Source organism: Anoplophora glabripennis, unplaced genomic scaffold, assembly GCF_000390285.2.
Source record: "Anoplophora glabripennis isolate ALB-LARVAE unplaced genomic scaffold, Agla_2.0 scaffold84, whole genome shotgun sequence".
NCBI classification, from domain to species: domain Eukaryota; kingdom Metazoa; phylum Arthropoda; class Insecta; order Coleoptera; family Cerambycidae; genus Anoplophora; species Anoplophora glabripennis.
Window position 1 is genome coordinate 850,967 of NW_019416213.1, and position 24,587 is coordinate 875,553.

The 24,587-nt window shown below is 33.2% G+C and overlaps 1 protein-coding gene across 1 annotated transcript in view; it reads left to right on the forward strand.

Annotated features, from left to right (window-relative positions):
* LOC108904475 (semaphorin-2A) overlaps positions 1–24,587 on the forward strand; it is a 469,290-nt gene that overhangs the window by 425,984 nt on the left and 18,719 nt on the right. The window contains exon 4 of the mRNA XM_023456153.1: positions 15,221–15,283. Within this exon, the coding sequence (XP_023311921.1) occupies positions 15,221–15,283 (63 nt within the window). The remainder of the gene's footprint in view (positions 1–15,220; positions 15,284–24,587) is intronic.

The following is a 24,587-nucleotide window of genomic DNA, read 5'->3' on the forward strand; positions in this document are numbered from 1 at the left end:
GAATTTCCACCGAGGTCATGTGATATTACGCCGTGTGATTTCTTTTTGTGGCCTTACCTTAAAAACACTATTTTTGAACTGCCTATTCCTGATTTAAACCATCTGCAGGCTCGACTTATAGACAAGATTCGTGAAATTAACAATACCCCGAGCATCTTAGAAAATGTCTTTAATTCTTTGAGGAACAGGTGTGAAAAGTGCTTGGAACAAGGAGGGGGACACTTTCAGCAGCTGCTTTAATTTATTGTTATAACAAGGAGGGGGACACTTTCCGCAGCTCCTTTAATTGTTTGTTATTGTTATCTCGATTATTCTTTAAAATAAAGTTATATAGTCATTAACGTTATTGAAACTGACAGCTGCTATACAGCTCGTTGAGAAATAAGGTTAAGTTGGTCGCTATAAGCTACTCCCTACGTCCAATGTGTCAGAGCCAACTTCGACCACGTTTTTATTTGAACGCTCGTCATAACAGAGGATATCTATCAATTTCAGAAAACCCTATAATCATTTGGTGAACCGGTGACCCTTTATATAAATTAGTACGATGATGTTTGACTGCGAAAAGATATAAGTAAACATCGGGTATAAGCTCTAAGAATATGAAAATCAATTATTCGTAATATATCTTCACATATAACCTTGTTATTCAAGACCTTATACAAGAAAATAACAGAATTTAACTTACATCTTTGAGATAATTTTGTCATAGACGTTGTAGAACACCCTGTATATTACAAATTCCGCTTTCAGTTTAAAATTTATTTTGTTAATAATCAATTGCAATTATCTCTAATGTGCCAGAGACAAAGACCGGCAGACTATCGGCCAAAAATTCTCCATAAAGGCCGTTCTGAGGAACGGCTAAAATTTGCGAAGCACGTTCGCTCCTCAATGATTAGACCAAGGGAATTCAAACGCCAATCTGATTTAGGATTCCCGTTACGTTCGACTTGGAAACTGATTTCAAAAACAAACTGACTGTCCAATAAGGCGAAATGGAAACTAAAATCAGGAGGGCTGATATTTGTTTACCAATACGTCTAAGGAAAACAATATCTCCCGCGAAACAAATCGATGTTTATATCCGTGTCGCGGGGATGAAATTTCGATTAAAAATGACGCGAAGGTTATAAATACATCATAAAATGTTTGCCTACGCGGAAAAAGTATTTGAATTTAGGCAACCAACATTGGACGACCGCAACAGTCGACTAAAAAGGGCAGATGCACGTCACAAGTAACATTACCTTAAAGTGGTCCTGAAACTCTTTATAATTTATAACACAATACTTTTAGTCCAGACGGTCTGTTTCAAAAAGTCCATATTTGGGTGAATCGTATCCACGGACATTTTTGGCTTTTTGGCTTTCAAATATCACTAGAAATGAAAATTTTTGGCAGCACAATATGTTAAAAAAATCTAAAAATGTCATTTTTCTTCCTATATAATTATGTATCGTTTAGGCGAAAATGGAAGAAGAAAAAAATAGTTGTAATTAAATTCTTTACAAAATATGACTAGCTACAAATCGAATGACTCATGTTTATTATTGTAAAAATCGAAAAAATCGCCAAAAATGGGGTTAAAAAACATTACTTTTTAGGGAATTTTTTTGAGGTCTTTAAATTGGGTATAGGACCTTCATATTTTGCTCAAGAAAACTTCATATTATGTAGAATCATCATACCAAATTTCATAAAAATCGGTTCGATAGATTTTGCATAATAATTTTGCAATCCAGATTTAAAAAAAAGACATCAATTTAAAAAAAATCATCAAAATCGGACTTCTAGAAGTTGAGATATTATAAATTTTTAAGCGCGTCGCGGTTTTGAACTCGCCGATTCAATTTCGAGCAGGACGAAGCGGCCGCGCTCTCTGATTATCCTACCACCACCACCCGTACGATTTTCTTGAATTTCTCGTTTGCATAAATAACTTTAAACTCGTTTTAAGGTAGGTTACCAATGAAGAAAAGTATTGTAAACTTAGACCTGGTAAGTACTCGGAATACCAAAGGTATTTTTCGAAAAATTAGCCCGGATGTCCCACTACATTTAGTGTAAATGACGATTAACTTTGATCGGTTATAAATAAGTAACTAATTGACCAATCATTTGTTTTTTTTTTAAGAAGCGTCTTTCCAATAACTTTTAAAACCTGCCTTAAAAAATTTGATTTGATTGAATATTCACAAAGTTATTCTAATTGTTTATAAGTACAAAAATTCGACCAATGTTTAAACANTGATGGCCCATATCTCTACTGGGGTGAACATTTTACTAAGGCGATTTTTTGCAAATCGTGTTCTTTTGAAATGTAGATTCACTGGTATCATTTATGCTACTCCTCTGTATAACAGAGGATATCTATCAATTTCAGAAAACCCAATAATCATTTGGTGAACCGGTGACCCTTTATATTAATTAGTACGATGATGTTCGACTGCGAAAATATGTAAGTAAATATCGGGTATAAGCTCTAAGAGAATGAAAATCAATCATTCGTAATATCTTCACATATAATCTTATTATTCAAGACCTTATACAAGAAAATAACAGAATTTAACTTGCATCTTTGAGATAATTTTGTCATAGACGTTGTAGAACACCCTGTATATTACAAATTCCGCTTTCAGTTTAAGATTTATTTTGTTAATAATCAATTGCAATTATCTCTAATGTGCCAGAGACAAAGACCGGCAGACTATCGGCCAAAAATTCTCCATAAAGGCCGTTCTGAGGAACGGCTAAAATTTGCGAAGCACGTTCGCTCCTCAATGATTAGACCAAGGGAATTCAAACGCCAATCTGATTTAGGATTCCCGTTACGTTCGACTTGGAAACTGATTTCAAAAACAAACTGACTGTCCAATAAGGCGAAATGGAAACTAAAATCAGGAGGGCTGATATTTGTTTACCAATACGTCTAAGGAAAACAATACCTCCCGCGAACCAATTCGATGTTTATATCCGTGTCGCGCGTGTGATACTTCGAATTAAAATGACGCGAAGGTTATAAATACATCATAAAATGTTTGCCTACGTGGAAAAAGTATTTGAAATCAAGCAACCAATATTGCACGATTGGAACGGTCGACTAAAAAAAGGCAGATGCACGACACAAGTAACATTACCTTAAAGTGGTCCTGAAGCTCTTTATAATTTATAACACAATAACTTTTAGTCCAGACGGTATCTGTTTCGAAAAGTCCATATCTGGGTGAATCGTATCCACGGAGATTTTCGGCTTTTTATTTTAGTTTTCAAATATCACTGGAAATGAAAATTTTTCTATGCGCATAAAAAAAAACGTGGGCTTAAAGAGAAAATGTCATATTATTCTTCCTATATAATTATGTATCTTTTGAAGAGTTGATTTTAGGCGAAAATGGAAGAGGAAAAAATGTTTGTAATTAAATTCTTTACGAAATATGACTAGTTACAAATCGAATGAATCATGATTATTATTGTAAAAATCGAAAAAATCGCCAAAACTGGGGTTAAAATACATTACTTTTTAGGGAATTTTTTTTGATTTCTTTAAATTGTCTTCATATTTGATTCAAGAGAACTTCATGTTATGTAGATTCATCACACCAAATTCCATCAAAATCGGTTCGATAAGTTTTGCATAATAATTTTGCAAAAAAAAATACAAATTTTCAAAATTTTACAGAGCAAAAACCAAGGCCCTTAGATGCTTGAAAATTTAATCACATATAGAAGGGCTTTCAAGCTTTCAAACGCTTTTTGAAAAATTCTAATCCGTCAATTAGGAGAGCTCAGGCGCTTGTTTAAACATTGGTCGAATTTCATTCGATTTGTAACTAGTCATATTTTGTAAAAAATTTTATTACAAACATTTTTTTCCTCTTCCAATTTCGCCTAAAATCAACTCTTGAAAAGACACATAATTAAATAGGAAGAAAAATATGACATTTTTCGAATTTTTTAACATATTGTAGCGCCAAAAGTTAAGCCTACGTTTTTTTATGCGCATAGAAAAATTTTCATTTCTAGTGATATTTGAATGGCAAAAAGCCAAAAATCTCCGTGGATATACGATTCACCCAAACCAAAACAGATACCGCCTAGTCTATTTGAATTTGCCAGTAACAAAATAGAAAAATCGATCGCGAGATAGTAAAAAAAATATAATCAACTCAAAAGAAATTAAAAAAAACATTGATTCGTTAAACAGTAACTGCTGTAGTTTTTAACTAGACACTTTTTCATGGAATCCGTCAACAAAGGAATGGAATTTGGCAAAAATTTTAAGCACCTACCGTTTCCCGGCAACAATGTCGTTCCGTTTAATCAGTCCCGCTGCGGCGCAACGGAGAGATTAGTTTTTCGCCAAACGGCACCTCGAAGAAATAAATTCTCAAAGGTTAAAACAGGGTAGATTGTTATTGGAGCCATTCTAGCAGCGAGCAATCGGCAATTGCACAACGAATGACAGCCGACGTACGTAAATTCAACGTGTCTCAAACTAATTAAAGTAGTTAATTCCCTTTCCGGAACAAATGGCGGCCATTACTCGTCTCTTGCCGGCCTCAGGAGGCCCCGCCAACGAGACAGTCCCACGAGCCTCCACGTTCCACTGTTCACGCTCTTTCTATAACTAACTGACAACGTACGGCGCGCCGTTCCCAAAAAAAGAAGCTCCTCTCTCCGTAAGCCGGTCGACAATGATTTAGAATCGAAAATCGCTTTGTTTTCACGACACCTTCGATCGAAACTTCTTGCGAGACAGCGAAGCGATAAATGTTTGGAGATTCTGTATTTTTCAAGACTAATGGAAAATTTGCCATTGGTTGTTTAGGATAAATAGTCGTATTTTCACTACGCATTCGAATGGAATTTGTAAATTAACACCTCGTGATTTAAATTTTTATACAATGAAGATTACCTATTTTTTAATACCTGGTCATATAAGGGGTGTCCCAGACCACCCGTCCACCCCTTCTAAAATCCAAAGTGCATACATGGTTGTATGAAAAATGACTCAGATGAAGGTTACTGGTCTCCAAGGGGCACATATTGTGCCCTTGTTTGTGACCTTGAAGGTCATTTTCTAGTTAGACTTAGTTTTTTAAATGGAAATCCTTATCTTCAACCCCGGATTCGGAAAGAACGAAAAATTCAGATGATGTGTGGGGTCCATTTGACCCCTCAAGGACACGTATCATGTATCTGTCTAGGGACCAAGGTATTTTCCCAGATTTATTTGTAGTTTACGTACCTACAATTTTCCGCTCTTTCCGAATTAAGAATGAGTGTTCCTACGTAAAAAATCGAAGTTGACCTTAAAATGACCTTGAAAATTGTTTCCAACGACAAAGTCAAGGTTATAGAAACATGTCACTTCAAAATTTTGCAACGTTTATCTGACACATTTTTCGCTTTTTAACTCTGCGGAGTCATTTGGGTGGAAAGATTCAGTAAAAAAAATTGACCTTCACATAACCTTGGGGGGGTCAAATAGACCCCACACATGATACATCAGCTGAACGTAGAATTTTCCGCTCTTTTCGAATCCGGGGTTGAAAATAAGGGTTTCCATTTAAAAAAACTAAGTTGACCTTGAAAACCTTCAAGGTCACGACAATATGTGCCCCTTGGAGACCAGTAACTTTCATCTGAATCATTCTCCACACAACTATGTACTTTGAATTTTAGAGGGGGTGGACGGGTGGTCTGGGACATCCGGTATATATAAATTAATATACAGGGTGTTTCCTAAGTAAGGTCTGTAACTTCAAGACATAATTTCTTATTGTATTTAAAGAAAAAAAGGTTCCTACAAACGTGTAGCCGGAAACGCTTAGATTCCGAGATATAGGGTGTTGAAATTTAAAAAAAATATTAAGATTTGAAATAAATTTGGAAGTCAATGTTAGGTTCTTAAAATTTGACAGTTATTGTACGTTGTTAAAGAGCTGCATTTTTGGTATAAAGTCAATTTTTATCTGCCGCCAGTGGCGTAGTTAGGCGTGAGTCAGTCGACGTTTTCGTCATAAAATGTAGAACGACAATGGATTTTTTAAAATTTTTATTATTTTCGGCCTCACCGAACATTTTACAACAAATAAATTATTTTTAGAAAATAAAGTGGTATATGAGAAATTGGAGCCCAAATAGTAAAAAACCTAACCTTAAAAAAATTAGAACTTAAAATGTAATAGGTATGTAGCATAACTATCGCCCTCTATGGCATCATTAAGAACCCGGAATGCCAAATTTCATAAAAATATTTCGCACCGTTTGGAAATTTTCGTAAAAATTCTATTTAAAAAATTTTATTTTGTCGCTCTGTATCTTGAAAACAAGAGATAGATATTATAGTTCATAAGACAAAAAATTCTTATTTTTTGTTACACTATCACCCCCTGTATTTACGGGAGGTCTTTCTGAAAAACCCTGTATACGAATTTAATTATAATGCAACAGAATTAACAAAAATTTTGATACAGATGTGAGAGTGCAAGAAATTCCACAAAATACGTAAAAAGCAGAACGCGGAAAATTAAAAAATAAACGCCCGGCGAGCATTTCAGACGTTAAAACGGACCCTAAAGTCCTTCCACAAAAGGAGGCGGAGGAGAGGAGAGGGTCGCGTATTCGGCGGTTTTTATTTTTGCCGGCCATTAATTAAAACCAGGCTAACGGTGGAACGATCATAGGTGGCGACGACAACGGCCGCCTCTGATATAAAAGTGAGATTTATAGTGGAGTCATTTGAACCGAACGAACGGCTCAGATTAAAGCGCAGCATACACAGAACGTGGTGGAGAGGGGGGGTGGAAAGGGGAGAGGAAAGGGGGACCGACGGCGGCGGCCCGACCTGCTGGGCCGCCTGCGAGTGACGGTTCAATTGCGCCTATATGGACTTTGTTAAACAAAACAAGCAGAAAATTTAGAGGATATAGCGCGGAGTGAACAAGTAATAAATAAAGACCCTCTCATTTCGTTCAGCCGGTCTTTATGTCCCTACGTTTCCTTTTTTGTGAGCCGGCGATATTCCCTGGAAGGGTTACAGGTGCCATTTTTCTTATTGTACTTCGCCGTAATACGAACAAAATGATATTCACACAATTCTGCTCACAAAAATGGTTTAGATTCCAATCATTGTCACATACAGTATCTTTACACCTTTATTTATTATTATTTACAGGATGGATACATTTCAATACAAAAATATGTGCATAATACATAACAATAAAATTGCAATTAAAAAAGAAAACGAAAATACAAACAAAACTATGAATTATGTTTCAAAAAATAGTTTTCAATGAATAAAAAACACAGCAGAATAAAAATACTTGCACATACTGTATGTATGTATATAAATAATGAAACGGTAATAAAGAATTGAAAAACTATAAACACTTAATTATGTTAAAAAATATACAGTGTGTCCGCGATTAGAGTGAATAAAAGGAAACTATTTATTTTACATTTTACGGAAAAACACGTATTAAAAAGCTTTGCTTGTATTTAAAAATCAGTTTACTATTGAAATAATTAACATTTCACGTATGGTATTTAGTGCACTTGGAGCTAAATCGAAGTAAATATCCTCATTATTGAGTGACCCCACCCCATTCTATGGTTGTCGTGCGTTGTCTTTGTTTCTTCCCATCGTCCCCGTTAGGTCATCTCGTGGCATAGTGTATGGCGTGTAGTGCTAGACAAGTGTTCAAGAAGAGGTTAGACGACATTATAATGAATTAATTTCTCGCTACTTTATGTGGATGTTGGTGCAAAGTAATGTTTTATTACACACTTTCTTTCAAATTTATTATAAAATATTAAACCAGTTTTGTGTACGAATTGTTCTATTTAAAAACTGAAATAACTTTTTTATATGCCTTTTGCTAAATATCACTTTTTTTAAAGAGTAAAGAAAAGGTAATTTACTCTTATGGCATTTTCATATTTGGCATTTTCTGGACACCCTGTACATGAATTAACTTTTTCCACTGCTACCTCATTTTCTTGTAATAAAAAAAATCTTTTTATTCACTGTAACCGTGGACATTCTATCCTGTATGTAAAAATAATCGTAGTTATTCCATTAAAAAATCCATTGGTAGAAACATAGTGTCAAATATTATATAAAAAAAAAAGAAATTGCAAATATCCTTTTTCCCAGTTATTTTTTCTTGAAATGCTAACAAATCTGTATTGATCTAATCCAAATTTATTTACATAAAAAAAGCGTTGATATCTGCTAATCCTGTAATTTTTTCAGATTCAAGGTCAGACGTATCCCGTTTAAAGTGTTTAAATTCTCTTACATTAGCGATTTGGCTGAAATCGCCCGATTTGTTCTGTTAATTATCGAATAAACAATGAAAAACCCCCGGGGGCAGTCAAATTTCCATTTGGAACGCATGTAACAATAACATGTGATTTTAGCTGCTTTAGGCCACACTAATGCTCATTAATTCCCCGTATTTTACGGTCGAATTCGCGACAAATATGAATGGATTTTCATTTAAAAATGTTCCAGTGCAAATCGTCCTAATAGGAAATCATCCCGGTCCCTCAAACCGATTACCCCTTTGACAGTAATTCACATAATTTTAGGAAACAAATTAAAAAAAAATTATCTGCTCCCACTTTAGTAAATAGACTATTAATATTATTGTTTTTAAGGAGGTAAGTGCATTTTACCGTAGACGTGGGAGTTGCTATGGACAACGGGAGGTAAGTGAGGTAACTTACCTCCCTATGGAAAAAAGCGATTTCAAGTTATAAATGCATATTTTATGAACAAATAAATAGAGATATTTGATTAACATTAAATTGTATTAATTATTATGAATGAATATTTATAGTAATTGTACAGTTATTACATTTATTAATTGCGTTTACTAATTGTCACATTTTCTCAAAAATGATTTGACCGTTCCATTTCAGTCACGGAAGGCTCAATATTATCTGACTGATCCATTAAAACAGCATGATGCGACATACTACTAGAAACTGAAGTTGAAGTGTCATTGTAAAGAATCCTGTTGGCTATTTCATTTTTGTTACTTAAACTGTCAGCGACATAACTTTCTGCAATTGTGGCTGATTTCCAGTTTCCACCCACCATATCTCTTGATTGCTAGTACATCAACTCCTGTATTAGCCAGTAACGTTGCCGATGTTCTTCGGAATGAATGGCCTGTATATGTTTCAGGATGTTCTAGTTTCAAAAACTGTGCAATCTTATTAGGAATCATAGAAAGGGTATTCTTGCCGACTGGTTGGTTGTAACATCTACCTGCTTCATAGCGCATAAAAAAGCGTTAAATTTCAGTTTTAATTTCCAATCTAATCTCGATATATTTCTTGAGAATTTCTAGGGGAGAAACAGAACTTAGACGAGAAGTAATTGTAAACGTACGTGACGTACCATTTTTAGAATCTGGAATTGTAACTGCAATAATGTAATCGAAATTTTTGAAATTGACGTCCAAAGTAAGTTTGCATAACTCATCAGAACGGCATGTTTCTGCAATGCATAAGACCGTCACTACCTTCATTAGCAAGTATGTGTTATCGGGTGCCTGAACGAGAAAATCGTTGACTTGTTCTCTTGTAGAAGCGTTTGACATTTTAGGAGTATAGCCGTCATTCTTACGTTTCAAAAATAATTCTAAATTAATTTAATTTCAATGGAACATGTTTCTATGTATATTACATTTGCAATTTTTAACTATTTAATATTATATATGTTTATTTTATTATTTACCAGTTAACGCCTGGGTTCCACATTACCACCTTCTCATCTACCTTTAGGAAACAACTTTTTAAAGAATCCGCGGATAAAATCTAATTACTTAGCCGATCAGAAGTGGGATCTGGGGACTCCGGGTGGCTCGATAAGTAAAAATAAATACCAGAGCCGTTGCTAATCTCGAATTAAACTATCCTGGGAGTAAACGAGTACGCGCTCCCCATATTTAACGGTTGATTGATGGTTAGCCCACCCCGCAGTAATAGAGAAAATAGAACCAAATTAGGACCCGTCCGTGCAGACATGCTATATAAATGCAGCGCATTCGATTCCGCGAAATAAGGTTTATTATTTTTAGTCGTTATTTTAATAGCACTCGCGTGCGTCTTGCTTGACGGGTCGATGCTACTCAAATCCCGCCGAAGCTTCAAAAAATGATTAAGTACTGTTTAATTATCAATAAAAAGTATTGCTTTAGTTCGCGGTGCGAATAAATAAGTTCTTATTATTTTTTTTGTAAATGTACGGTCCCATTTTATGAAGAAATAGGCATTAGTACAGACCGGCACAAATAAGTTTGCGTCTGAGTGCGGTCTGGACACGGCAAGGAAGACGCTAGGGAGCTTCAAATATAAATTTGTCGATTTCTTCTTCTGCAAATGCACATGATTTTTTGGGTTTATAACCATTATCTTTCTGTTTTAAAAATGCTGTGAGTGTAAAAAACTTTGAAATGCCAATGTTTTTCTTTATGGTAAGAGTGGCTTTTAACATGGAATATATTGCCCAATGTTGATATTTTTTGCAGTCAGCTTTTTCTTTGAAATATGCCAATAAAATATTATCTGTTATTTTAACAGCTTTCTTTTTTCACGCCATATTTTTAATTGAGTGTACAATCTCTTGTAGTAATTGCTGCACCTTTAGGTTCAGACGGGGTACACACTTCCATCTCTAAATCACTATCACTAAAATTTTAACCCATTTTCCAATTTTATTCACACGTTTTACTTAGAACTTTTAGGTTTTTGTCAGTTTTCACAACTGAACTCCCAGACAACTTGATATTTCGAAATATTTGAAAAAAAAAGTAAGAAATTACTAATATCAAAACCTAATCAAATAAAATATGGCAATATGTATATCAATGTTAGTAGTAAAAAATTTTTATATACCTATACTTCGGTTAAGGAGGCCTTTATAGATCTCGCACATTATATTATACAGAGATATCGAGAATGATTGACCGGATTCTGAACGTACCCTGTCTCAATTGCTATCAAAACTGATTTCCGTTTGCTAAAATTACTTTTTTTCCGTGCGATTTCATGGTGTGCTGTGGCGATTTCACAATTTGACGTTCTGTTCATTGGCGCACGGATTTTTTGGCTTGAATATTATTTTGTAGATTTTGTTGTTACCTGATATATTTTGCGACATTATAAAACAGTATTTTTCAATACTACAGTTAGAGTAGGTGGATATTATACGTGAGTAATTAATTTATTGCGTATGTTGTTCTCTAACCTAATCGGTTTTTTAATTTAGGTTAACATGGCATTTTCATTAGAACATGATAAATTTCTTCTGGAGGCCTATTTTCGTAGTGGACAAAACAATGGTAATGGTTGGAAATATTCGATGAATTCGTGTCATTTACAATTTCAAGAACAATTTCCAAATGATGAAATTGATTATGAAATTTTTTCGAGACACGTGAAGAGATTAGTGGAACGCTTCCATAACACTGGAAGTGTTTGTAGAGGAAAATCTCCAGGCAGAAAGTCTATTCTTACAGAGGAAGTCTTGGAAGATGTTGAAAACCGCTTACGAGCTAGTCCAACCAAATCACTACGTCGGTTATCTGCTCAAACAGGTACTTAATAACAAATATTTATTCTAAAATTTGTATCATTATTCCTAAATTGTTTATAGGAATATCATATGGATCATGCCATAAAGCAGTAAAGAAGTTGCATTTTCATCCTTATAAAGTTAGTGTTGTGCAGGAACTACTTCCGTTAGATTTTGGAAAACGTGTGCAATACTGTAATTGGTTTAACGAAAATCTGAATGACGACGATATTCTAGATCTAACATTTTTTTCTGATGAAGCGTGGTTTCATTTAAGTGGGTACGTAAACTCCCAAAATTATCGCTCTTGGAACACAGAAAACCCTAATATTTTGCGTGAAACAACTCTGCACCCTATTAAACTTGGTGTTTGGGTAGCTATGTCACGTAGAAGAATAATCGGACCATATTTTTTCCGTGAAAATGTAACTGGGCAGGTATATCGGCAGCAAATATTGTTACCATTTTTTGAGGAACTTCACGACGATGAAATCCATCATGGATACTTTCAGCAAGATGGCGCAACAGCTCACACCTCTAACGAAACTTTAGAGTTGATTAGAGAGTATTATGATGATCGAATAATTAGTCGAGATAGATGGCCACCACGTTCTCCTGACCTTACACCCCTAGACTATTATTTATTTGGTTTTTTAAAAAATTCAGTATTTGCTCAACGGTTACACACGATTGAAGAACTTCAAGAGGCAATTACAAACGAAATTAGGAGTATTACACAAAATGTTTTACAGAATGTATTTAATAATATGAAAAGAAGAATTAATACCTGCTTGAACAACAATGGACATCATATTGAACATTTATTGTAAAAATATAGATATTTTTATGGATTTTATGTAATTTTAAGGTAAAATATTCAATAAAATGTGAAAAAATTCCAATTACTCTGTTATTATATATTGCATGTAACTGTTGTTTATTGCTCTCGGTCATACAGACAATCCTACCATCTAACATAATCAAGCACTTCCAACTGCTTGCATTTGCTTGAAGCAAATTTTTTTAAGACACTTTTCCTGAATTTCGACAGCTAACTAAAATGTTCAGCATAAATTTTTGGGCTGGATCGCTTGCGCTGGATATTCAGAAGTGTGAAAGCAGTAGCTGCAAAATAGTCGTCTTATAAGCATACAGCAGTTTGCTTTGATGAAAAACAGCAGCTTGCAGCGTATCGCTGTATAGCTGAATCGTCTTAGATGCCAAGAATGTAGCCACAATAGTGCTTCTGTTTTAAAATTAACTCATAACGTTTTAAAAATAAAATCGCTGAAGCACTTACAGTCGTTATTCAAAATTAGCTACATCAAACTTTGATTTAAAAGTTTTTCTAATTGTAAATGAAATAAGAATTTTGGAAAAGTTAGGCTAAACCTACATTTGATTCTGTCATCCTCTTTAATAATAATAACAATAATAACATTTATTGGTCCATCAGTATTGCTTAATTTGTGAAATAACTTTGATTTTTGTTAAATAATTGATATTTTTATTATGAATTTCCATTTTGACAGTAACCTAATTTATTTGACGTTTGAACGTAATTATTTGTTTACCATTAAAATCCCTCAACCTGCGCTCATGATTCTAGTATTGGTATCAAAAACTGGTATGCCGCACATCAAAAATCAGTATGAGGCGGCACGGTCAATCATTCTCGATCACCCTGTATAAAAATGCGCGGTAAATATCCTCACAGTAGGCCCATCGAGTTTGAGGGACCCTGTACAATGAAAAAGGTTGGCGTTTATTATATTGTTTTACTTCATTTACTTCGTGATGAACGTGGGTTTTTAATTTTAATGGCTATAAACTTACTTAAATTATTATTTTTAAAACATTTTGACGAATCGCTCGATTGCGCTTGTTCATTTTTTCACACGGATCCATCCCCTTGCTATAGCAAATCGGTTAAAAAACTGGGGAAACCTAGAGACAAATCTCGGCGAATGACGTATGCAAACAGGGAAGCACCCTCCGACCCCGACTGATTACCAATAAAACACTTTCTTAATAAATAGTGTGATTTTTCGCGGGGCTAAGCGCCTCTCCTAAAAAATTGCACAGCGAGAGGAACTGTCAGACAGTCGCAGTGTAATTTGTTCCCGCGTCTGATTCTCCACAGCGGCAGAGGAATTCTTTTCCATTACGGGCGATATACATCACGCATATCCTTGCATTATTTAGTGCCCGGCGCAAACTTTCACCCCAAAAGTGCGAAACATCGGCGTAATAGCCTTTTCCAACACACAAATTTGTGCAAAGTTTTACAATTACCGACGGGAAGTTTAGTAGTTAGCGTTTGGGCGGACGCTTTATTAACCTCGCAAGAAACAAGCTCGTTCAGACAATGAGCTCTTAAGGAATGTTTTTCGGGTCTGCCGGCTCATTTTTCGTATGCAAACAGGTCGCTTTACTCCGCCGATTTGGACGTATTTACGACGCCGTTACGACCCGCCTCCCTACAAAGTGAATTAATAATATGATAATTATTTTCAACTTCTCCTGTTTGAGTTCCTGCGATATTTGTTTCGAGCCATATTTAGTATTCAAGTTTTTTATAAATGTGCTAGTCGTAATAGAAACAGTTACCTAGTAACGATAAATAGTGACTTTTTCAACTAGTGCCTCAAACTTGATTTCAAATCGTTTATTATTTTGGGTTTTATAATATTTTTTACGTTTCATCAAAATTTTATCGAAGGAATTAAACAATTCTAAAAACATGTTCATAATAAGCTACTACAATAAACAGACTGTATCAAAAAAAACTCTAACACACCCTTTTCAAGACAGACTCCTGTCAAAAAAGGGTACATTCGATGGTGACCTTGACACAAAAGTCAACTGTAGAGGTCATTTGAAGGTTAACTTGGATTTTTAGATATGACAGATATATCTGGCGCCGGAAATGAATAAAGCGGAAAATTTTACATCCAGATATGTCTTTATGTTACGGGACAAAGTGACCCTTAAAGGTTATTTTAGTGTCAAATAATGTTCTGAATAAGATTTTTGCGATATTTTCCAGGAAAGCACTTACGACGATGATGACCTTGACCATAACCTAGAGGTCAAGCTTGAAGGTTCTTTGAAGGTCAAATCAAGTTACGAAATAGGAGAATGGGTGTAGAATAAGAAACCAATTTGCTGGTGCCCTTGGATTTGACATTGATCTTATTTGTGACCTTGCCCTTATGTTTCAAGGTCAACTAGAAGATATTAAATTGAACAGTCAATTTTTTTCCTGTCCCAGATAATTTGGAGATCAATCTCATTTTTCTTTGAATAACTCGACAAAATTGAATTGTGGAGAAAAATGTTTTCAAGCAATTTATAGGATTTTGAATGACTTTTGATTTGACCTCCACTACAAGTTGCAAAGTCAAACTAAGGTCAACTTAATATCAATTAGAGTACGTTATTTTATATGCCAGCGCAAATTTTACGTCGCAATCTTGGATCAAAAAATTTTTCCATGATGTCCAAGTCATTTTGATCCAAGGTCAAAGAGATCATTTTTTTTGTATAAAATTAACACTAATTATGACTTTTTTTTTAAATTCCTTTGGCCAATATATTGAATCCCTTTTCTTTTTGTTTCAGAGAGACGCACTAAATTTGGAACCCACCAACGTTGCCAGCTGCGTTTCAAAGGGCAAAACAGAGGTAAGCACAAATAAATCACATGTTTATATTAAGTCTCAAAAACATATAAGCCAAGAAATAGATAGGTACCACTTAATATTATAAAACTGCACATAGAGGCCCATCTGATTTCAGCTAAATACTTCCAGTACTTAAAGTAGTTTTTAAGAAGACAGAAGCAAACTGAGTTGGAAATATCATTTTTTCAAACTAAACACCTGACTGTACGCTGAATGAACAAAAAACGATTACAATGATGTGTTTTCAGTAACGAAGTTAAGAACGAAATTATTTAAATAATCGACAAAATTTACAAATAAAAGACGTTCTTTTAATGAATNAAGTTCACCTATTTTTTTACGGTGCTTTCAAAAATGCAGTAAAATATAGGGTGTTCCATTTAAAAAAACATAACTTTGATATGGTACGCTTTTCCTGGACACCTTGTATATCTCAAAATATTTTTAAAATGTAGCCGTAATCAACCTACACATACCCACCTAAACAGGTTTCTGTAACATTTGCCGTTTGGTCACTAGCGACCGAGGCCCACCCTGTATAATCACCAAATATCAAAACTTCCACAAATTTTTCCTGGTAAATTCACGTAGTTACTGGACTATTAGTGTAAAGTACGGTACGAGTTATTTAGTGTCAAGTGGATATTTTTGCATACATCTGTGTAATAGCGAATATTCAAAACGTTTCAGAAATTTTGTTAGAAACTTATGATTCTGACATTAAACACTGGTTTAACTTGAGTAATAATTTAATACTGTATCAGTTACTTCACCCATATTGATTTAAGAACTAAAAAAACCTTTTCATCGAGACAATTTCAAATTAAAAAGAAGTATTCAGTCATTTACAGGTATGTATAGTTAAAACTGAATTAAAATATTTAAAATTAAAAAACTTTTTATAATTATCCAGTCGCTGTTGCTATATTAAAGTTATTTATTAACAATAACTTGTGTATTACTTTTTTTTATAATACTGGCATTATTTTTCGATTATAAAAAGGATAAAGAAGATCGATTTGTGATATAAAACATTTGAGATGTTTAAAATCTATATCGTCTTTAATTTTGTTTGTTATTTCACTTGGAGAACGCCAAAATTACAACAATGACGTATTCATAGTGCCACGCCAAATGACCACCTCTCGCTAATGAATATCTCTGAAGTGCAGTCATCATTATACCCATCAGTCAAGCTCCGCAACAATATATATGCTTCTCGAATATCCATACCTCGCATGCACATTTCCAATTCCTACATGTTCGATTGTGACATGAAACTTAATAATTTCGGAAAGCCACCGTTAAGTTTTTGTTTCCACTTTTTCGAGTTCTCTGACTTTAATTATTTAACACCTTTAAAGGAACACCGCATTTTTTTCTAATTAATTCATATATTCACGACAATTAAATCCATCCGACTGTCGGAAAACTAATCCGAACTTAACGGGATCCGTACCAATAAATAGGCATTAGCACTTCCGGATCCCCACCGCTAAGCTTGTTATTAATTTTATCCCATACGTGCGAGCTGGTAGTGCGAACTATTTCCCCGGGAAAACGCTCCGAGTCGCCGGGATCCGGTCCAAAACACATGGCTGCTCGTCGTCGGAAAGCATTGTTCCATCGGATCCTGAGAGCCCACATTAGAATTACAAATAAGGTCAGAGGAGCGGAGTTAAAATTAATTTCAATTTCATGTCAGGGAAGCACACCATTTCGAGAGACTGATTGGGGGGCTGCAATTAGCAAATAATAATATTTGGCGGCAATATTGGTATGCTAATCCATTTAATTAACCGAGACCGTTCCGTTGATTTTGGGAAAGGATTGGATTGTCGGCGGGAAATCGTTGCAGCGACGTGCGCGGGGTGTTTCGAACCCTACGGATTCATCAGTTCATTCACTGGCAATGAGTCAACTTCTATGAAATTCCCGAAATTACTAGAGGTACGAAAAAACTGATATTACCTTTTCGACTTTGATTTTAACGACAAATTCAACTGCTTCAATCAGTATTTTCATTTGTTTCGAGTTAGAGGGCAGTATTGATATTTGAAATATTTTCATTCATGTCTGCCTCTACCTAGTTTCACAATCAGCTAAAAAATGATTTATAGCTCATAGGCTATTGATTTTGTCATATGGTATGGAACTACAACGTTGATGGGTTTTTATTGCATGAATCATTCAAATGGTTATTTAGAATGAAAAAACCGCGGAGTGCTATTAAATTAGAGGGTGGAAATTGGAGATAGGGGTGTAAATGCAACCCTTAAGGTTATTTGAGTATATCTCGAAAACGAAGCAAAATTTGAGGGTATTGCATAGGAAAAATTTTGCAAATAAAGAGATTTTCGATCGAAAGAGCTTATTTTAAAAAATTATATACTGCAAAATATATTAAAAACAATTTAACAAAAAAAATGCATAAAATTCAATTTTTTGTTTTTTTTTACTTTTATGCAAATAACTTTTTTCTGGGCAGAGATTGGTCATTGCTTCATAGAAAAAAAAGTATATAAAATTTCCTACAAAATGATGGGTTATAAAAGCTTTTTCGATGAAAATAGAGTTATGGTCGTTCAAACTTTACCTTTTTTTCGCTTTTTACTGAATTTATGACAATATTGTTATAGTAAGTTGTAGAGCATAAAATTCTACATAAAAATGGTCTATTGACTTTTTCTTGTACTATTAAAATTAACAGAATTAGGGAGACTATAAATTAAGGGATGATTTTAGAAATTAAAAAAATCATAACAAGCAGAAAAATGAATGAATTTGATAATTTTTTTTTCAATCTACTTTAAAAAATGTAAATTGTCTTCAGAGAAATAGATATATTTTTTAATTTTTAATAAAAAAGTTATAACAATTTCACAAAACGAACCTGATTTTTTTATATTTGTCGTAAAACAAAATTTCGAAAGCAACTTTTCATTATTTTAAATATTCAATCTAATGACAGAAAAAATTGTTTTAGTGTTAAATCATAAAAATTAACAATGAAAAATTAAATTGAATCTATTTCTCTGAAAAGATAGTTTACATTTTTTAAGCATTTTTCTGCTTGTTCTGATTTTTTATACTTCTGAAATCATCCCTTAACTTCTAGCCACCCTAACTTTGTTAATTTTAACGGTACAAAAAAGTCGATAGACCAATTTTATGTAGAATTTTATGCTCTACAACTTTTCTAAGATTTTTTTTTCCTAGTTCTTGAAAAAACCCATTATTTTATCTTTTTTCACCCCTGGCCGAGGGTTAAAAAAATTACTGTTATTATATACCTCAAACTAACTTATATCAAAAATTCAGGCAAGTTGACCAAATTGCGATTTAAGGGCCCATTTAATTTCATTAATTTTATTTTTTACCTAAAATATAAAGTTCACTAAGAATACCTGACATTCATCTGTTTTAGCCAAATACCAGTTAATTTAATGTAAAAAAAAAGTATGCTACGATTGTATTTGGCTAAAATGTTCGTTTCAGACAAAATGAAGTAAATCAAACTTCACATTTTGTAAAATTTAAACTTTTATACATTTTCTTTACGATTTAGATCTTCTATTCGAAAGTCAAAGCCTACTAATTGTAAGATATAGCCCTCTAAACGTTGTTTTGCGGAAATATATTCAGAGTACTACATCTCATTAGACACTGACATTTGAATAGAGGTAAAGTTATAATCAGATTGCCAAAGAATATACAGAGTGTTTCAAAAAACTTGTACCAATACTCACGTGAAGGAAATACGATAAATAATTCCTGTCAACATTAATCCAATCTTACTTCTTCATTGAAAATTAATTGTTTAAATTTACGTTAACACAATCACAATAAATATTCACTATTTAATCACCCAAATTTCATTCGAACTATAGTTGTTACGGAAGAAAAACCGAAAAAATCTCATATGTTATGAATTTTTTGTATTCCTTTTGGATTAAGTAACGTCCCTTCGAGTAATAACATATGTTTTTTTTAAACTGGTTAAAATATTTATAAGTCTAGCAAAAGTTTAATTAGACTAGGCGATAAAATTTAAATTCGTTTTTCTCTAAAGCAATACACTTTAGCGACATACAACAAAACAAAAGACTGTTTCAATTATTCTTAGCGAACTCTAATAAAAAATCAAGCTCATATTCGGCTATGAATCATTTCATACATGCAAAATTGTGCTAAGGTAACTGTTTCTAAATTTATTACATTTTCGTTAAAGGAAGCTACCTTTGAATATAACCCTTTTCTTTGGAGGCACCCTAATAAAATTGCGATATAATTGAACAGTGATTACAAGTGAAAGTGAAACGTTAACAATAAAAAAATACCCTATATCACTTTCCTTTCAACGTTCTTTAGTCAGTTTTATTTGTAGACGGAGCTAAGTTATTCTTATCGTGAAACGTCTATCACTTTTACTACTCCTAGCAAATATTGCCTTTTCGCTATCGTCCTACAAAGTGATCCCACCGAGACATTGATAAATATCCTCTGTCTGTTGAGAAATTTGGCGGAGGTCTTTATTAAAAGACCCCGTGCTTGTTGATTGAACTCGTGGATGTCAAGAAGTCGAGATACGGGAACATAAATATTTAATAGGCTCCAATTTTAGATACTTCGCGTTCCATGCAAAACTCGAAGCATTTTCCATAGCGCTGTCTATTGCACTATTTTCATCATTAAAGAAAAAATCACGCACAGACGTTTTTACACTTACTTTTGTCAGTTTGATCTAATAGAACCTTATGCATACTTCATTTGTTTAATGTAATTTACAAATGGATATCCTGATGGAGTTGATATACATGCAGATTTGAATTCCTTCTACAATTATTATATTAAAAAGGGAAATTTAAAATGCTTTCTCTTGACGTTGTTCAAAACATGGAAAATATATTCTTTTAACAGTTTACGAATTCACTAAAACTCCTTGACTACAAAAACATAAATATGACATCCATCCCCCTTACAAAAAACCATTAAACTTACGGTTCAAATTCGGGGTCACGCAAATTTGGCATTAACTTCGTAAATTAGTATTTTCATAGAAATATAACATGGGATATATTTCACTAAATTATAGTCTACCGAGTTTCCTTTACCCAATCGTAGTTCTGTTATATTTACCTGTCTGTCGGTTTTAATTACCGAATTGCCCCTACTTGACGCGATTAAATTGAAATTAAGAACAGTAGTGTTTGCTTTGGAGCATTCATAAATAAACTTCTAACGAGAGTTGTACGATGGAAAACTGTATACGACCGAAAGAGTAATGTGTTGTAAGTGGATTATATGGCAACATTTCTCGAGGAAATTAAAGAGTAAATGCAAGATCGGCAGCACATTTAAAAATACGCAAGGAACTACAGAATATTTACAACGGCTTTTGGTATTAATATGGGCATTTCAAGTATTTGAAAATGTAGATCTACTTTCAAGTATTGTTTTCGTAGTCAGTATAACTCATTAGGCAATAAAGCTACTTTGAGTTATTAGATACAAGATTGTAAAAGGTAATGAAGAGATCTGAAATCAAATAATGTCCTAGAAAAAAAATATAAATATTTACATCCACACATTGTCAAATATCATTACTAACTTAGATAACCAGAAACATTTTCTGAAAATATTCTTTGGGGATCGAATTCACAAATTCACCAAATTAATGAATTTCAATAAACGATGTCTCTAAGAAGCAAAGGGATATTTCGAACTATTCGAAGTGGACTTTGAAGAAGGAGAGTAGTAATTTCAGATGCCATAGGTAGCTTTGTGGGAAAAAATTATCGCGCGATGTAACTTAACCTCAAATATACGGAAAAACCGTGTTTTTCGTAAGTTAAGATAAAACCTGATGTGATAGTGCAATTTTAAATCGGATTCAAATTCAAACAAAGTTACATAAGTATTTTATATTAATAAGGGATATTAATTGAACGCGCTTATTCAGAAGCTAAGAATAACACGGAACACAAAGTTGAATTTAATTTTTACGGATTTAGACATAAAACACTTTCATAATCAGAATTTTTGAAATATTTCGGCACAATATATAATATAATAACCATAATATTCATTATCAGGACTATTAAATTGGCTTTTCAGCACACCATTTCAGTAAATTGGTACTCGCAAGTAAAAAATAAGGAGAAAACAAATTTTACTGACTGTACAATATCGAAAACCATGAACATTTTTAATAAAAGAAAGAAATTTGAAAAGATAATTGTAAGATTTATAAAAAAAAAGTTATAAGGACAGTTTTTATCTAAGAAAAATAGTTGTAAATGTTTTAGACCGAACTCAAAAAGCTTAACGGAAGTTGTACGTCAGCTAAAAGTTTGAAAAATGGAGACTATTGTTTTGGAACTATTTATATATTTAAGGACAAAAGCATAAACCTACAATTTGAGATAAAATGTTTTCGTATGATATGGAATTCTAGAACAAATCCAGAAAACTCCTTGATAGTCATTTGTTTGACATAAATCTATTTAAGAATTGCCAGAAATTCCCAGTAGTCGGCTTTAAGCCATATAAAGGAAAACATATATCTTAAACAAAAAATAGTTAATTGTAGATTGTAAAAACATCATACTAGTTGAGTTTATAACCAAAGTAAAGTGATTCATGCTATAAAATTAATAAATAAACAAGTTTTGTTTGAAGATACCCGTTACAACCCAAACGATGTGAGAATAAAGTTCAAATCAGTCAACAAAGTTAGTAAAAAAAAACTTGGAAAAATATCTCCAACGTTAGCTGTCAGACGTTTCAAAAGAACTTAGGCAGTTTACATCCACGTGAAGATTTGATTACTTACGTCTTAAATAAATTTATAAATACAATATAAAAAATCGTTTTGCTTTTAAAAAAATATCGGGAATAAAATAACAATAATTTTAAAATCATTCAAAAGTGACAATTACAATCAACAATAGAGAATAGTTTTGTCTATGGGAGAATTCATGTCTAAACAAGAGTCTGTAAGAGACGACAAAGTAATACAAATTTTTCCTTAATTAACATTATAAATGTTCAAAGATAATAAGAGCCTGCCTTTTCCAAAACAATAGGCTGTTACAAATTCGCTTCTCACTACAGGGATCTCGGAAACGATAAGAGATACGAACTGGCTTAAATGGGGGCAATGTTGCAAAAATCGAAATTTTGGAAGGAAATTTGTTTTTGTTCGAGGTGATATTAAAAAAAAATACACTTTCTCATTACAACTTTTTACCCTCTATCGAATGGTGTAATCAATTTTTAAATGTAACGTTTCGTCTCTCCAGGACCATCATCAATTTCATTTTTTTAAATACGACCCTAGATATTTTATTACATTTTTTGCAAGCCTTCATGACCCCCCAATAATGTACTGCCTCAGCACGAATCAGATTCATACGTTTCGTCTTAAAAAATTCATCTTCAATGTATTCGTTCCAAATGTATCTATTTTTTTTTTTAGATTTCTATGTTTATTGAATTATCGTACACTCTAAGTATCGTTAGACCCTGTAAAATCCACCTAGTTATTTAAATTATCATCACGCGTTAAATATTTGAAAAAAAAAACGAAATTTTGGAAATCCGTTTTTGTTTCATTCCAACCTTGTTTGAGGTGATATTGAAAAACGAAGAACATTTTCTCATGCTCACTTTTCCCCTCTATCGAATGGCATAATCAATTTTTATATATAACGTTTCGTCTCTCCAGGACCATCATCAATTTCATTTTTTAAATATGACCCTGGAAATTGTATTACATTTTTTATAAACCTTCATAACCCCCAATACCGTACTGCCTCAGCCCGAACCAGATTCAGACGTTTTGTCTCGAAAAATTAATCTTCAATATATCCTTTCCTTTGTTTAAATGTTTTATTTAGATTTCTATGTTTATTGAATTATCGTACACTCTAAGTGACGTTAGACCCTGTGAAATCCACCTAGTTATATTTAAACTATTACCATCACACGTTACAATAAAACATTATTATTAATCCCGTGCTCATAATTATTTTTAGATTTCTCGAATGTTCAAAATTGAAAAAAATTTCGATCTAATTTTTTTTCTCTTCTTTCACAGTTACGGTTACTGGTATAATAAATTCCTATCTTATTACGATTATCTTCATTTTCGGCATTTGCCAAAACGGAAACGTTTTTGAACATTTACTGTAATTTTTTAAAGTATAATATCCATTTGGCGTTTTGGTTGTTCATATGCATTTTTAAGAATTAATTTATGATAATGAAATTAAAATTGTAATAATGTTTTAATTTTGACGCAACAACTTATCAAGTTATGTATGACCAGGTGATGGTAATAGTTTAAATAACTAGGTGAATTTCACAGGGTCTAACGACACTTAGAGTGTACGTTAATTTAATAAACATAGAAATGTAAATAAAAAATTTAGATAGGAACGAATACATTCAAGATAAATTTTTCGGGACAAAACATCTTAATCTGATTTTGGCTGAGACAGTACAGCATTGGGGATCATGAAGGTTCGCAAAAAATGTAATAAAATTTCCAGAGTCGTATTAAAAAAAATGAAGTTGATGATGGTCTTGGGGAGACAAAATGTTACATATAAAAATTAATTATGCCATTAGATAAAGGGGAAAAAATTGTCATGAGAAAGTGTTCCTCTTCTTTCAATATCTCCTCAAACAAAGCTGAGATTAAACAAAAACGGATTTCCAAAATTCCGGTTTTTTTTCAAATATTTCGAAAATTAATCATGTTAGCCTTAATTTTTAGAGGCCCCTGATTACGCAACTTTGCCCCCATTTAAGCTACTTCGTACCTCTTACCGTTTCCGAGATTCCTGTAGTGAGAAGCGAATTTGTAACAGCCTGTATCTGAGACGGGCTAGGACCAGTGGCGGTTTTACCATAAGAGCTGCGGAGCTGCAGAACACATAAAATTTTATGTACTTATTTAATCATATAGGAGCTAATTTTGAATTTGATTTAAAAAAATATTTAAAGAATCCAAATGTACTCGCGCTAAAATAAATCTAGGAGCTTTTATTATTATTTATTGTGACACGAGCTACACTCCTTAATATATGCAACTTCATATACAAAGTGTGTGCACAGCGAACAATTAGATGCGTCCTTTGTTTTTATTGGCTAATCAGGCACGTGACCCAGTACACGAAGATAGGGGCTTTTGAGGCTGCAACAGCGCCAGCCACTGCTGCAGTAAATGCAGTAATATTTCGTATGTGGTATGTGGTGGTTTATTTCTGCGAGCGGCACGTGTGAATATTTTCGTTTAG